The sequence below is a fragment of the Rhinoraja longicauda genome, chromosome 11, assembly GCF_053455715.1.
Source record: "Rhinoraja longicauda isolate Sanriku21f chromosome 11, sRhiLon1.1, whole genome shotgun sequence".
In the NCBI taxonomy this organism is placed as follows: Eukaryota; Metazoa; Chordata; class Chondrichthyes; order Rajiformes; family Arhynchobatidae; genus Rhinoraja; species Rhinoraja longicauda.
The window spans coordinates 6888742-6906362 of NC_135963.1; the positions used below are offsets into that span (position 1 = coordinate 6888742).

Genomic DNA, 17621 nt, shown 5'->3' on the forward strand with positions numbered 1-17621 from the left:
CGGCACTCTGTTTATTTTCTCTTTTATACCACCCAATTTACTCACAGAAAGTATGATTTTAACTTAGGTTACTGATACAGCAGGGAAAATGGCCCTTCGGCCCACAGTCCATGCCGACCATCGATCACCCATTCATATTAGTTCTATGTTATCCCACTGTGACATTAACTCCCTGCACACTAGGGCCAATTTACAGAAGGCCAATTAATCTTCAAACCTGCATGTTTTGGGGATGTGGGAGGAAATTGTAGCACCCAGAGGAAACCCACGCAGTCACAGAGAAAATGTACAAACTCCACACAGAAGGTATCACAAAATTCTGGAGTAACTCAGCAGGTCAGGCAGCATCTAGGAGAGAGGGAATGGGTGACGTTTCGGGTCGAGACCCTTCTTCAGACATCACAGATAGCATGCAAATCTAAGTTTTCCACTGACAAGAATGAACCCATGGGATAGTGGTGCTTAGGCTTTTAGTCACGGAAGTGCAAGGAATAGAGAGATATGGATCATGTGGAGAGACTTGAGATCAGTTTAACTTCATCGTGTTCGGCTTTTGGGATCTAATGGAAATCCTGGAATCTCATATTGAATTGTTAGACAATGTTAGTTAAATCTACTTGTTAATTTAGTTCAGTTTAATTTAGAGATAGAGCGTGGAAACAAGCCTTTTGGTCCAAGTCCGCACCGACCAGTGATCACCTATACACAACTTCTATACTACACACACTAGGTACATTTTACAGAAGCCAATTCACCTACATGTTTTGAGAGTGTGGGAGGAAATTGGAGCACGCGGAGAAAACCCAGGCCGTCATGGGGAGAATGTACAAACTCCATACAGACAGCACCCGTGGTCAGGATCAAACCCGGGTCTCTGACGCTGTAAGGCAGCAGCTGTACCGCTGCGCCACCGTGCCACACTTATTGTGGAAAACTTTGAGAGAAGTAAATTGTCTTCACAAGTACAACAACGATAGGCAACAACCAATAACAAACAAAATTCCAAACACGGTGCTTTCTGTTAATAATAATTTTTATTATTCCAACTCAAACAATACCATCTTTCTGGGCTACTTCTACTTCAGCAGAGCGAAACACCAGTCATTGCACAAAACATCCAGCGACACATATCCTCAAAATGGTTTCATGTGCGGCCTTCACAAAAGTGCAACTCCTTAATGAATCTTGTTCACTGCAGTGAATAGAAGGAAACCGTACAACTAATAAAAGCCACTTAAAGCCAACATAATGTTGTAATGGACCCAAGTACACAAAATTATACAGTATATTTCAAATTTCAAAAGGAACCATACTCATTTATTAACTGGTGATGTGCTGGGACAAAACTAAATATCCTTCAGAAAATGCCATTGAGAATCAAGGTAATAAACCTAAATCAGTGCATTGTAAAATTGAACATGATCATTTTGAGTAATCACTCTAACCAGTATGTAGTGGGAGTTTCTTAATTACTAGCAGGATACAAATTGATATACAAAATGGAAACCAGGCCTGAAACTGGCTGTAATTTATAAACGTTCTAACTTTTCACTCAGGAATTCTTCCACACTGTCGGTGTTCCATTTGAGAATGCTCAACTCTTCTTCAATGTCCCCCTTGTCATCCAGCAGCTTTAGCACAGGGTCAGAGCCACGGACATACTGGAAAACAAGAGAACATACAGTGTGTCAAACTCGTTCATTGCAAGCAACAGCTTATAAACGGAAGATTATGGTTATTATTGCACTATTACCGTTTGTTTGTTTTATGTGTACGTGTGTGGTGTGCATATATATATATATAATATATATATATATATATTATATATATATATGAAAGGTAGACACAAAATGCTGGAGTAACCCAGCGGGACAGGCAGCATCTCTGGAGAGAAGGAATGGATGACGTTTCGGGTCGAGACCCTTCTTCAGACTGATGTCAGGGGAGTGGGCGGGACAGAGATAGAATGTAGTTGGAGACTGTAAGACTGGTGGGAGAACTTGGAAGCGGGAGGGGATGGAGAAGGAAAGCAAGGGCTACAGTATTTGAAGTTAGAGAAGTCAATGTCCATACGGCTGGGGTGTAAGCTACCCAAGTGAAATATTGTTCCTCCAAATTTGCGCTGGGCCTCGCTCTGACAATGGAGGAGGCCCAGGACAGAAAGGTCAGATTGGGAGTGGGAGGTGGAGTTAAACTGCTATATATAATATATATATATATATAGACACACACACATACATACACATACTCACATATATATATATATATATATATATATATATATATATATATTATGCATACCACACACACACATATATATATTATATATATATATATGTGTGTATGTACACACACACACACTGAACTTACTTTTTCTTGTTTATTATATTGTTTGCTGTGTACTATGTTCACATATTCTGTTGTGCTACTTCAGGAAAGAATTTCATTGTTCTATCTGGGACATATGGCAATGAAACAGTCTTGACTAGACACAAAATGCTGTCAGTGGGACAGGCAGCATCTCTGGAGAGAAGGAATGGGTGACGTTTCGGGTCGAGACCCTTCTTCAGACTGAGACTCAGACTCAGCTTATAAACTGAGCCAAACAGTTAGTTATTCTTTAAATTCAAAATATATTGACTTGGATAAGAGATCCTTTCGCAATCCTGTACAACCATTTTCTTAAATATGTTCATATGTCATAGAGCAGAATTAGGCCTTTTCGGCCGCCATTCAATCACAGCAGGTCGATCGTTCGCTCCCAACCCCATCTGCTGCCTTCTCCCCGTAACCTATGATGCCGTTACTAATCAAAAACCCGTCAATCTCTGCTTTTAAAATACCCAATGACTGGGATTCCACAGCCGTCTGCGACTATGAATTCAACAGATTCATCACCCTCTGGCTAGAGAAATTCCTCCTCATCTCCTTTCTAAAGGTACGTCCTTTTATTCTGAGGCTGTGCATGCCCTCTGATCCTATACTCTCCGACTTTTTCTGCTTCTACAAGGGAGGACGCAGTCAACTGTTTTATCATCGCGTTTGCACAAGCTAATCTGAAAATGTTAATATTTTTGCATAAAAATGATATTGGCTTATTAATATACTTACCGCCAACATTGTAATGAAGTGATTTTACATTTACGCTGCTATTCAGCATCAATTTTCCATGACAGCTCCGGCCCAGTACTTTTTACTGCAACAATTAATGTTATCTCACTGTGCCAGCTCCTTCAATTCACCACTAAAGTAATTTATGTCCATTCTGTACCTCCCCCACCCACCTCCATGTTAAACTAGCAGACGTTATAATGTTAAATGTATAATTACTACAGCATTTTCTCATAACAGAGGAAAACCCAAGAATTGTAAATTGTGGTTTACGAATATATGGCACACTACTTATCGTTAATTAGTAATAGGTTTGTTCCGTGTACTGCAATACTCCTGAGTCCATTTTATCTTGGTAAGCACAAGGCATTTGGGGACATGCTTGTTATATTTGAGAAAGTCTTAATATTAAACATGCATATTATTGGACTGCTGCAACATCATATAATGCAAAATAACATTCACACTGTACGGTGGCTTAGCTGTAGAGCTACTGCCTCACAGCGCCAGAGACCCAGGTTCGATCCTGACTACAGGTGTTTGTCTGTACGGAGTTTGTACGTTCTCCCCGTGACTTACGTGGGTTTTCTCCGACATCTTCGGTTTCCTCCCACACTCCAAAGATGTACAGGTTTGTAGATAATTAGCTTGGTGAAAATGTAATAAATCGTCCCTAGTTTGTAGGATAGTGTCATGGTGTGGGGATCGCTGGTCGGTGGGCTGAAGGGCCTGCTTCCGCGCTGTATCTCTAACCTAAACTAAACATTCATACTGCACGAAAATACATACAAGGGATGCTATATATCTTCTGTCTCATGTGGACCAACTCGTCAGTATTCTTTGCTTTCTACTCATTGTCAATTTTGTGTTCAATCTCCGATTAAATCCCTTTAATATCCCCCCGAAGGTTCGCTGCACTGTATTACATCAACCACACTATCCTCATAATTTGATTGAGTTTAAAAAAAAAAGTTAAACACAAAATTCTTGCTAGTTTTCATTCAGTTTGAGAAGCTTTGAATGTGATCAAATATTTTCTTGGTAGAGAGTTCTAGGCATAGTGGATGTGGAGAGGATGTTTCCAGTAGTGGGAGAGTACAGGTCCAGAGAGCACAGCCTCAGAATAAAAGGATGTACCTTCAGAATGGAGATGAGGAGGGATTTCTTTAGCCAGAGAGTGGTGAATCTGTGGAATTCATTGCCACAGACGGCGGTGGAGGCCGTCATTTTTAAGGCAGAAATTGAGAGGTTCTTGATTAGTAATGTTACAGGAGGAAGGCAGGAGAATGGGTTTGAGTGGGAAAAATAGATAATCCATTATCGAATGGAGGAGCAGACTCAATGGGCTGAATAGACTGAATCTGCTCCTGGGTGGGTGATGTGTGACCCAAAATGTTACCCATCCTTATTTTCAAGGGATGCTGCCTGACCCTCTGAGTTACTCCAGCACTTTGTGTCTATCTTTGGTATAAACCAGCATCTGCAGTTCTTCGTTTCTAGTATTCACCTAATTTGGATTAAGCATGGGATGTAAGAAATAGATTTCTTGGCTGTTAAATGTTAAAATAAGGAAAATTCTGCTGAATTAGTGTCAAACAATTTATCTCTGATTCTTTTGAAATAACACCAAGTATCTGTCAGTATTTATGCATTTACAAGGTAAATGTGACAACGATTTCTGGCCAGCCGACTTGTGGAATTGGAAAATATTGAAGTCAGAGGTTGCCTTCAGAGACTCTGGGTGGGGTGAGCCAAACCAGGGCTTTGAATGTACCACTTGTTGACTAACTCGGCAGTAAAAATAGGCTGTAAAAGTTTGGGTTTTTGCAATTCTTTGTTCAATTATATAATTTAAAAAAGGTGCAAGTGTAGAACTATTTCCACACCTTTTTGGTCCTATAATTTGGAATATGGAATCTTAATCACAGGAAAATTAAATATTTAAACGGTTTAAATATTTTTTGTATTTAAACTGTTCCTTTCATTCCATTTTCCAATCTTTATTTTGGTTTCTGGGCATAATTTTCACCTAATAATTTCTGCTTTGGAATGTGAACATGAAGTGAGTTATTGTCCTATAGCATAAGTGTGTATAGGTGATTTAGACAGCACTTTGACATGGAGCATGGTTTTCTTGGTTGACCACTTATCCTGGTGTTATAGCACGAGTACTTTGTGTTTTAATAGTAATTCGATTTGGACACCCTACTTTGGTATTTGTATTTGTTTATTATTGTCACATGCATCGAGGTACAGTGAAAAAAATTATTTTGCATGGTATCCGGGCAAATCATACCATACTGTGGCGCAGTGGTAGAGTTGCTGCCTTACAGTGCCAGAGACTTGGGTTCAATCCCGACAATGGGTGCTGTCTGTAAGGAGTTTGTATGTTCTCCCTGTGACTGTGTGGGTTTACTCCGAGATCTTCTGTTTCCTCCCACACTCGAAAGACGTAGTATGTTGGTTAATTGGCTTGGTTATAAATGTAAATTGTCCCCAGTGTCCAGTGTGTGTAGGATGGTGTTAATGTGCGGGGATCACTCATCAGTGCAGACTCGGTGGGCCGAAGGGCCTGTTTCGGCGCTGTATCTCTAATCCAAACTAAACGACATAACTACATCAGATAGTGCAAAAGAGAAAATAAACAGAGAGCAGAATATAAATTCAAATTCCCGGGGTTTCTTCTCACTGAATTTGTTTGCCGTGCATGAGGCAGATACTCAATAAAGGATGCTGAACTGATACACCTGCAGGATTAGGTAAAATGTCTGCTGGCAAGCATGCAAAAAGTGTCTTTGGTTAACATTACATGCGCTAAACCGCACAAATCTTTCCGAGACAAGAACAAAATCTGAAACAATGAATATCTTATAGAATCTTTTGAAGTTACCTTGATCTGTAGTCCCTTGAACATCTTGGGCTTATCACTTCTGACAAAAGCTGTAAAAGATTTTTCAAATAAGTAAATGAATTTTCTTTTTATTTTACATCCAGATCAGTTCACTGTAAATCAATACTTAACTACCTTATTGTAATGCAATATCGTTGCTTCTCCAAATCATATAGCGGCTGAACATAAAATGCATCTTTTATCAAAGTTGTTGAACTGGTTTCTTTCCCAACGGCACAGAAAGGCTGGGTGAGGTTTAATCAAACAAGGCTTTGAACGTAGTGCTTCCACTACTAACTCCGCAGTAAAAACAGGCTATAAAAGTTAAGGTTGCTGCAATTCTTTGTTCAAAATACATAAGCTCAATTCCACATAGGTACTCACATTTCTTGCACAAAAGATCAATAAATAAATAAGCGCAGATGCCTAACAGACCAGGCATGTGCCTCAATAGTCCTGTTCTGCAATGGCTTCATGTGATATGTTTCCGATTTGAAATTATATTTTCGTTTCAAGAATTTCATTTATTCACGAAAATTGAAAATAATGCAGAACATACAAATGATCATCTTTAGTACATACCATGTCAATGCTAACATAATCTAAATGTTTTCCTTTACATACATTCCTTGAGTCAAGAGTTTTATTGCCATTTGTCTTGAAAATTGAACAATGAAATTCTTCCTTGCAGCAGCATAACTGATATGTAAACACTGTACTCTGTCACCACCATAATAAACAAGTACAGTAAGTAAAAACAAGAACAACAACAGTGCAAAGACAAAAAGAATGTCCCCAAGTCTATGTAGTTCGGAGCGTAGTTGGAGGTTGTAGTGTTTAATAGCCTGATGGTTGTTGGGAAGAAGCTACTCTTGAAACTGAACGTTACAGTTCAGTTTAGAGATACAGCTTAGTTCAGAGATGTAGCGCGGAAACAGGTGCTTCGCCCACACCGAGTCCGCACATTAACACAAGCCTATACATGCTAGGGACAATTTATACTTATACCAAGTGTACAAACCCAAGCCAATTAACCTACCAACCTGTACGTCTTTGGAGTGTGGGAGGAAACCGAAGATCTCGGAGAAAACCCACGCTGTCACAGGGAGAACGTACAAACTCCGCACAGACAGCTCCTGCAGTCGGGATCGAACCTGAGTCTCTGGCGCCGCAAGCGCTGTGAGGCAGCAATTCTACTGTTGCGCCACCATGCCGTGCCGCCCATTAGGAACAGGTTCTACCGAGATTTGAACTCGGATCGCTGGATTCAGAGTCCAGAGTGCTAACCATTACACCATGGAACCATGTTTTCCGGATCCATGAGGTTTGTACTCATTCCAGCCTTTCAGTGTACAATGGTGCTGGGTGGGAGGGGGCCTATACTGTGATTTAGAAATATGCTTTATTTTACCTGGTGACCACTTTCAAATGTACAATATTCCTGCTGCGTTGTTATGGGTAGTAGTATTAAGTCAGGGCATACAATGATGAGCAATGAGCAAACAGTGCTTCGAGTGCAGTGAGGGTTACATTAATAGCCTCAAAATGTAACAGGGCCTACTGGTCCAGTAGAAATATTTAGAGAATTGAAACTCATATTTTTGGTTGATTGAAGGTGGCGGATATTTGGGCGGTGTGGTGGCGCAGCGGTAGAGTTGCTGCCTCACAGCACCAGAGACCCGGGTTTGATCCTGACTATGGGTGCTGTCTGTACCGAGTTTGTACGTTCTACCCGTGACCTGGGTGGGTTTTCTCCAGGATCTCCAGTTTCCTCGCAAACACCAAAGGCGTACAGGTTTGTAGGTTAATTGGCTTGGTATCATTGGAAATTGTCCCCAGTGTGTGTAGGATAGTACTAGTGTACAGGGTGATCACTGGTCAGCGCAGACTTGGTGGGCTGAAGGGCCTGTTTCCTCGCTGTATCTCTAAACTAAACTAAGTCAAAATGTGTATTCCTGAATACTAGGTGACATGAATAAATTAGGCAGCGTCTTATGGATGACATTCTTGTATCAGGTGCAGGGTAATGAGGCCTGTTACAATGAATTAAGTTGTAATCTTTCCACGTGGATAGTCTTGCTAATCCCTAGTCAGACACATGTGTCACGCTCTCATTTCACTGCTGCTATCGGAAAGAAGGCATAGGAGCCTGAAAACTATAACGTCCAGGTTCTGAAGCAGCTTCTTCCCTTCAACCACCAGGCTATTAAACACTACAACCTCCAAATGTACTCTGAACTATATAGACGTGGGCATTATTTTTGACTTTGCACTACTATTGTCTATTTATTTGGCTGTTTTTTTTAAATATATACTGACTTTTTTCTGGTGTTTATCATGGGTTTTACAGAGTACTATGTTTACATAACTGTTGTGCTGCTGCAAGTAAGAATTTCATTGTTTGGTTTTGAGTCATAAGGTCATACATGTTAGGAGCAGAACTAGACGAATCGACCCTTCAAGTCTGCTCCGCCATTCAATCATGGCTGATCTATCTCTCCCTCCTAACCCCATTCATCTGCCTTCTCCCTTTAACCCCTGACACCCATACTCATCAAGAATCTATCTATCTCAGCCTTAAAAATTGACATTGGCTTGGCCTCCACAGTCTTCTGTGGCAAAGAATTCCACAGAATGACAAAAAGAGTTGCCATTGACTTGGCCTCCACAGTCTACTGTGGCAAAGAATTCCACAGATTCACCACCCTCTGACTAAAGAAATTCCTCCTCATCTCCTTCCTAAAGGAACGTCAGAGACATAAGGAACTGCAAAAGTCGGAATCTTGAGCAGTCTGAAGAAGGGTACCAATCCTGAAACGTCACCTGTCCATTCGCTCCACAGATACTCCCTGACCTGCTGAGTTCCACCAGCACATTGTGTTTTGCAATAAAACAGATTCAATTCTGGGCAAGTTTTTTAATTAAAAGCCAGCTCTTTTAACAAAGCTCCTGTGATTTTCTGAGTATGTAACAAACACAACTCAGGATTGTTGACATTTGTATTATGATATTTATGCTACCTCTGAGTAGTAATCGCTCAAGCATTCCAGGGCTCTGTGCAGATCCATGAAATGCTTCAAACAACTGAGTTTCTAATCAATGGGGCAAAACACCAGCAGTACAGCACTAACAAATTGCTCTAGTCGGTAAAAATCAGAAGGTTTCTGTGTGACATTGGAGAAAGCATTTGCTCTTCCAATACAATAGACAATAGGTGCAGGAGTAGGCCATTCGGCCCTTCGAGCCAGCACCACCATTCAATGTGATCATGGCTGATCATCCATAATCAGTAGCCCGTTCCTGCCTTCTCCCCATAACCCCTGACTCCGCTATCCTGAAGAGCTCTATCTATCTGTCTCTTGAATGCATTCAGAGAATTGGCCTCCACTGCCTTCTGAGGCAGAGAATTCCACAGATTTACAACAATCTGACTGAAAAAGTTTTTCCCCATCTCCGTTCTAAATGGCCTACCCCTTATTCATAAACTGTGGCCCCCGGTTCTGGACTCCCCCAATATTGGGAACATGTTTCCTGCCTCTAAGGTGTCCAACCCCCTAATAATCTAATATGTTTCGATAAGATCCCCTCTCATCTTTCTAAATTCCAGTGTATACAAGCCTAGTCGCTCCAATACAAATTGAGGTTGGGTGTCTGGACTAGGGAATCTAATGATATCATACTGCACATGACTTCCTGTAAACAAGTGGAAAGTTGTCTGTTCTTGACACAGGATGGTAATTTTTTCCCCCCAAAATACAAAAGTCTGTTGGGTGGGTCCAAGAATAGCCAGGACAACTCCTTAAAAGGAGTGGGACATGGCACTAGCACCCAAATTAACTGGAAACCCTGCACCGCATGGCAACTGGAAGGAACAACATGTAATTAAGGATGAAGAGGGTGGTTAATAGAAATCAGCTTGTTTTCTTTTTTAAGAAATCAGCTTGTTTCAGGAATAATGGGTTGTAGGATTCATTGAATTACCATCACTTGCCGGCTCCCTCTCAGATTTTCTTCGGGTTAAGGGACAAGGAATTATTTTTAAAATCCCAGATAAAGCTGATGGTGGTTTTTGAAGGTGAACAAAGAGAAAGCGGGCCAAATTTTGTGAGCGAGGAGACTGAAAAAAATTGCCACCTGGAGAATAAAGGGTGAACATTTGGCTTTTATGATTTCTTTCTGAAATGGCCTGCAGTATTGCCGTTGGAGCTTAATGATCAGATTTCAGGAATGGGTAACTGGTAGATCCTGTATTATATATCCTTGACTCTCCTTTATTTAATGCCAATTTCATACTATGGTCATGGTTACAGGAGGCAGTTTGTATGTTAATCTCTGCTTTCTGTAGTGCGTATGGCGCTCCTACTTCCCCATGTCCAATGCTGTGGTCACGTGGCCAACACAGAGGGAGTGTGGTAGAGCAGGCATGACACGGGAGGATAAATAAGATTTACATTTACAAACTTGTGTCCAAATGTATTGCATTAAAATTAACAACAGACGGAAAAATTATGTTGTATTTATCCAGAATAACTCAAATGTTGAAGCAGAATGTTCCCAACAAAGTTTTGGAAAATGACCAAGCATGAGCCATAAAGTAGAGCAGAACAACTTTACATTATTATGCTTGCTCTATGTATTTTGGTTTATGCACCATCATAGTCTGATTTGCATAGAATAACTGAGAATTTATTGTACACTGACTCTTTGTTGCGGTCGCATTTCATGTGCCTGTAAAGCTGCAGCAAGTAAGGATTTTATCGTTCTGCTTCATATCTGGTACAAATGACAAACATCTCTAATGTTAATTTCTTAATAGTGTTACTGAATAAATCTATCAGTTTGATAAAGTGCGTAATTAAGGCATCACCAACTGCTTTTTGGGGTCTGAAGACCATCGGCAACGGTCTGTCCTTTCCTTTGTGTTTAAATAGTATGTGTTAAATGTATGTTTTTAGTGTTCTTTAGCTTGTTTTAGGTAGGGGGGTTGGGGGAAACTTTTTCTAATCTCTTACCCTCGACGGAGATGCGATTTTTTCCCGTATCATAGCTCCATCTGCACTGTGGCCTAACATCGAGGAGTTGGCGGACTTTGCTGGAGACCGATTTTGAGAGCTCCACCGCAGGTGCCTATGGGACTTTAACATCGTGAAGCTCGCGATCCCTTTGCCAGGGATCGACCTCGGAACTCCAACCACGGGTGCTTGCGGACTTAACATCACGGAGCCCATCTCTCGTCAATGACCGACATCAGGAACTCCAAGCCAAGGGAGATTTGATCGACCCGACGCGGGAATTTTGATTGCTTCAGCCACCGGATGCCGGAGCTTGGATCGCCCCGACGGAGGTTTGACTGCCCCGACCGCGGGAAAAATAAAGAGGAAGAAGCTTGAACTTTTTTTTATCTTCCACCACAGTGGGGAATGTGGGGAATCCGCTGTGGTGGATGTTTATGTTAACTTTTATGTAGTCGTGTGTCTTGTTGCTTTTTTTCATATGGCTGTATGGTAATTTGCATATCACTGTATCTTAATTGGTACATGTGACAATAAAAGACCTTTGAAACCTTTGAAGAAGGGTCTTGATCTGCAACATCATGTGTTCCTTTTCTCCAGAGATGCTGCCTGTCCTGCTAAGTTACTCCAGCTTTTTGTGCCCATCTTCGGTGTAAACCAGCATCTGCAGTTCCTTCCTACATAAACTGCTTTACGTTGGAGAGTTTGCTGCATTTCCCCCCATTGAACTTTCTTGGTACATATAACTAGACTAAAATTACAACGTTGTATTCTTTTGCTCAAAAGGAAGTCACCTTTTTGTTTTACTAAAAGAATAATTCATAGATTGACACAAAATGCTGGAGTAACTCAGCGGGACAGGCAGCATTTCTGAAGAGAAGGAATGGCTAAACCTTGACCAGTCTCAGATCAACACTGCTTTCCAATGACCAGTTGGAGTGAACCAAATTATTAAACAATGCAAAGAAACCTATCTGGAACATTGGGATAAAGTAACTAAAAGCCAAAGCAGATTAGAATGTTACCGTGCCCTAAAAAGAGATTATAAATTGGCAGTCTATCTCTCAACTGTTAGAGATATAAAGCAGAGACAGACCCTCACCAAGTACAGGTTAAGTGACCACCATTTGGCAGTTGAAAAAGGAAGACAGAAGAGATCTTGGCAACCAAGAGAAAATAGAATATGCGATCATGAGGTTGAAACAGAGGTGCACTTCCTCTTGAAATGTAAAAAATTCGACAAAATAAGGAAAATATACTTTTGAAAAACTCAGTCTGGCAACCCCAGATTTTAAAGAACTAGATGATATATCAAAACTAAGAATAATCCTTGGCGAAGGAAATACGGCACATCTTGGCGCACAATACGTAACAGCATGCCACAACCTGAGAGACAGTGAATGACCAACATGTACACATACACGCATACACAAATTGACACGACGAAGATTAATATTGACCTTCTAAACTTGCTACCTTGCTGTACTGCTTACAACTGCAAGAACGAGCAGCAATCGATAAAAGGCTATAAATGTATTGCATGTATATATAATATATATATGTACAGGAGCATATCTACCCATGCATTGTATACTTGTATTTATATTCATGTGTTTTAAATATGTATGTTATGTTCTATACTTTGGCAATATAATGATGTATCTTATCATGCCAATAAAGTTTTTAAATTGAATTGAATTTAATTGAATGGGTGACGTTTCGGGTCGAGATCCTTCTTCAGACTGAATAATTCTCTCATTTCTAAGTCAACATTATAATCAAAACTGAGTTTCTCCCGCACACCCTATCCTTCATGCTGGTTCATCCTAAGACAACTGTTTCCCCTCGACACACATGCACAACAATAGGAAACGGCAAAAAGATAACATTTCTGCTTTAATACTTTGATGTACATTTTATCTGCAGCAACAGCCTGAAGACAAACGAAACATAAAAAGGCCAAAAATAAAACAATTAGTGCTTTGAAGGAGGGGACTTTCTTCACAATGCATTAACTTGTTTTCATTGTGCAGAGAAATTGGGAGAAGGACAAATAAAACCATGTGGAGATTAACCCTACACATACAATGAATGTGTCATAGCTCCCACTACACTGAATAGATTTAGCAATGATCAAAGTCAAATTAAGAACAATACTCAAAAGAAAGACATATCAGAAGTCTAAAGTGGAAAGAAAGGAACCATAATGTCCATACAATTCCTCCCATTGCAATAGTCTGACCAGCCAAAATGCTCTTTCAGGTTCTCTCTTTTCAAGAGAGAGTTAGATTTAGCTCTTAGGGCTAAAAGAATCAAGGGATATGGGGAAAAAGCAGGAGCGGGGTCCTGATTTTGGATGATCAGCCATGATCATATTGAATGGCAGTGCTGGCTTGAATGGCCGAATGGCTACTCCTGCACCTATTTTTCTATGTTTCTATGTTTCTAGGATCTAACAACATCGAAACCGGAATGTTTTTGTTGGTGAATCTTCATTCTTGATAGCGGGAGGGCAGGCTATTACAAACCTATTTACTACCTCTGGTTTTATAACCAGGAAGGTTTAAATAAACTGTTGCATTAACATTTAGATAAAACTATGGCAGATGCATGGCTGGTAGTGGAGGCTTACAGCAAGACCTTTCAGGCATGGGTTGATAAATGGCAGAAAAGAGTCAATGCAATGGCAGTCTCCAACAAGAGAGAGGGAAACCAAAACCATTGACATTCAATGGCCTCAGTGTCGTCAATCACCACAACCTGCATGTTTCTTTCCAAGTCACGCATCCTAATTTGGAATGGCATCCCTGTTCGTCATCATTGTTGCCTCTACATCCTGCAGCTTCCCATCCATGTGAGAGCACCTTCACCAAAAAGGATTGCAGCATTTCCGCAGGCGCAGCCATGTCCCCCCGACACCGGTGAACATCCAGTGAATGGACATCGGCAGGGTGGACTCTTATAAGTACCTGGGTGTTTACCTTAACAATAAACTTGACTGGACCGAAAATATCAATGCACTGTACAAAAAGGGCCAGAGCAGACTTTATCAGCTGAGGAGACTCAGGTCCTTTGGAGTGTAGGGGCACTCCTAAGGACCTTCTACAACACTGGTGGCATCAGCTCTTTTCTATGGAGTGGTCTGCTGGAGCAGCAGCATCTCAGCAGCAGAAGGGAAGAGACTTGACAAGCTGATCAGGAAGGCCAGCTCTGACCTGGGTTGCCCCCTCGACTTATTACAGGCGGTGGGAGAGAGGAGGATGATGGCAAAGCTAACATCGCTGCTGGACGACGACTCCCACCCCATGCAGGACACTGTCACTGCACTGAGTAGCTCCTTCAGTGACAGACTCCTTCACCCCAAGTGCGTGAAGGAGAGATATAGGAGGTCCTTCCTTCCCGCTGCTGTGAGACTGCACAACCAGCGCTACTCCCAGCAGACCAGTCAACAGTAACAGTAAAGGAAAAACACAGTAAATTATGCCAATTATCCTTATCTTTGTTGTCATTTATAATGAATGTCTCTTCCTATCCACTTTGCTGCTGTACCACTGCGCATTTCCCCGGTGTGGGACAAATAAAGGAATATATTATTATTATTATCTGTGGGCCACCATATTCACCGAAGGTGATTAAGAAGGGAGTAAATACTGACCTTGACATTGGTGCCCAGATTCTTGACATAAATGACCTAAAAACGTTTTTTGATATGGTTTAACAACCTTTGGGTTCCAGGAGACCTATTCCTATTCTGTCAGACTACAAAGAACAGCTTGTATGCATTTTTCAAAATTCCATAAACAATCCTAAATCTTTAAAGATTATTGTTCCAGTCATTTTTTTTTTCCCTCTGCTCTATTTCTAAATATCAACGCAGATATTAAACAAAATGTTCTAGAGCATTGGAAGAGAATGTTGCGCAGTTTCTGAAAGTTGCTGTGAATGGATTGAACGTTGTGCAATAATCATCAAACATCCCCACTTATGACTTTATGAGAGAGGTTTGTGACAGAAGCTAAAGATACTTGAGCCTAAGATACTGACCTGAGGAACTCCTGCTGTGGTGCCCTGGGGATGGGTTGACTGACTAAGTCCAAGTTCCTTTGTGAGGGAAGGCTGCAACCATTGGAGTGGGTTTCCCACTGATGCCCATTGACCAGTTTTACCTCAGACCCTTAAAATTACACTTTAAAAAAAAAGCTGCTTGGATGCAACGTGCAATACTCATCTCATCTCTGGAATGCAGTTCTTTCGCCCATCTTCAAAACTAAGGCCCTGATGAGGTCTGGAGTCGACGGGTGCTGGCAAACCATAAATGGATAATGCCGAGTAGGTTATTTATTTGTAAGTGGCATTTGCTAACACTGCTGAGGACAGATTGAGTCTGAAGAAGGGTCTCGACCCAAAACGTCGCCCATTTCTTCTCTCCATAGATAGAGCTCTTAAGGATAGCGGGGTCAGGGGGTATGGGGAGAAGGCAGGAACGGGGTATTGATTGAGAATGATCAACCATGATCACATTGAATGGTGGTGCTGGCTCGAAGGGCCGAATGGCCTACTCCTCCACCTATTGTCTATTGCCCACAGATGCTGCCTGTCCCGTTGAGTTACCCCAGCATCTGGTCTCTATCTTCGATGTAAACCAGCATCTGCAGTTCCTTCCTACACAGGTTGTATCATGTTGATGATAATTGACTGATTTGTTTGGAGAGAAATCAAGCATGCTGGATTTGCCATGCTTTTAAAAAAAATAAAGAATGTACCTATACCACCTTATCCACGCCCCTCATGATTTTACATACCTCTATAAAGGTCACCTCTGAGCCTCCCACACTCCAGGGTAAAAGACCCAGCCTATCCAGCCTCTCCTTATAGCTTAAACTCTGCAAACTTGTTTGAAGCAAAAAGAAATAAATCAATAGGATGCAGCTGAGAAACAAAGGCTTTAAGGCCAAATACAAAAGCTTTTAATGTAACCTTCACTGTTCTATTGTCTTCACACCAGTAGCACACCAATATGCTGATTCTGTGTGTATGCTGAAGAAAACAAATAACCTAGTGGGAGTCATTAGATATCAAAATCAAATCAGAATTAAGATGAGTATTGAAAGAATCACTAATGACACACTTGTACAGTTCAATACCACTTAAAAATTCCACTTCAGAAGCAGTATGTTTTATTGTTTGACCTTCAGATAGTCTTATTTCAAGCAGAACAGAAACATTAAATATTTTTCCTAAATAAGATTAAATAAGTTTGGCCCAAGAATGTCTACACTGCAACTACACATAATATATAAACGATTATTAAATAATGTTAAATCTCACATCTCTTCTCCATTTTCCCTTAATTTCCAAGGGTATGTTCAGATGTTGCACCTAATCCTTAATATACAAACATTTACTCCAAAAACAGCCTGTTACAGTATTTAAGAAGCATAGAAGTACATGCAAATGTAGTTTGCCCTTTTAGCTGGTTCCCTTCCCATCATTTATAGAGCCAACCATTTTTCAGAGGAAGTAGTGATTCATACGCACCACTTCCCATTTACGGTATTGAATTTGATTTCCACAATGCAATGTTCTTTATACTGAAGAAATCTTGCACACACTGGGTCACTGTTTTGCACAATACCTCCAGTCAATCCACACGATTGGCTCCGAGCTTCCAGTTACCTCTCACTTTAATTCTTCATTCCATTTTCACTCTGACTTCTTTGTGTTTGGCCTCTTATACTTTAGGCTTTAGAGATACAGCGTGGAGACAGGCCCCTCGGGCCACCGTGTCTGTGCCGACCAGTGATTACCCCGTGCACTGGAACTATCCTACACATACTAGGGACAATTACTAGGGACCTACAAACCTGTACGTCTTTGGAGTGTGAGAGGAAAGCAGAGCTTCTACAGAAAACCCATGCGGTCAAAAGGAGAACGCACAAACTCTACCGCTGCTGCCCTACAATGAAGCCTAATGTAAGCTCAAAATAACCAGCATCTCATCTTCCTTCTTGGGATATTACACCCTTGGGAGTCAATGATGAATTCAGCAATTTCAGATAGCTGGCTTTTTCAGTTGACTGTTTATCTCGTCACAGATGCTGAGTATTTCTAACATTTTATATTTTTATTTTACTTTAGCAATTCTACTATTGGGTTAGCAGCTGGACGTCTATATCACTGAACCAGAAATACACATTCATAAATTCCACCGTGGCAGATGGATAATTTAAGTGCAAGCAATTAAATAAATATGGAGCTTATTTATTAAATAAAACATAATCAATGAATAAGAGTTTGACATAGATGTCCTTGTCGTCCAGACATACCAGCGATGAGTGTAGGGCAGAAAGATCAGACTTGTGAAGATAAAATAGCTATTTAGGTGTTTCACATTCCCATTCATATTATTCCCCTGTACAGGCCGTTAGAAAGAAAGGAAAATATCTGACTTTGCACACAAAATCATGTGTGTTCTCCAATCACGGTTGGTTTTGTACGACTATGGTGGCCAATTTATACCAAAATCATTAGGAAGGAACTGCAGAATCTGGTTTAAACCGAAGAAAGGCACAAAATGCTGGAGCATCTCTGGAGAGAAGGAATGGGTG

The 17621-nt window shown here is 40.9% G+C and overlaps 1 protein-coding gene and 1 non-coding gene across 2 annotated transcripts in view; both read right to left on the reverse strand.

The window, feature by feature from the left end:
- Positions 1-1015: 1015 nt before the first annotated feature.
- The window catches only part of selenof (selenoprotein F), a 41123-nt gene continuing 24517 nt past the window's right edge, over positions 1016-17621 (reverse strand). The window contains exons 4-5 of the mRNA XM_078407896.1: positions 6002-6051; positions 1016-1661 (exon numbers count right to left, since the gene is read on the reverse strand). Of these exons, the coding sequence (XP_078264022.1) occupies positions 1530-1661; positions 6002-6051 (182 nt within the window). The 3' untranslated portion in view covers positions 1016-1529. The remainder of the gene's footprint in view (positions 1662-6001; positions 6052-17621) is intronic.
- Positions 7234-7305, reverse strand: trnaq-cug (transfer RNA glutamine (anticodon CUG)). Its single transcript has one exon. It is a non-coding gene; the product is annotated as a tRNA-Gln (tRNA).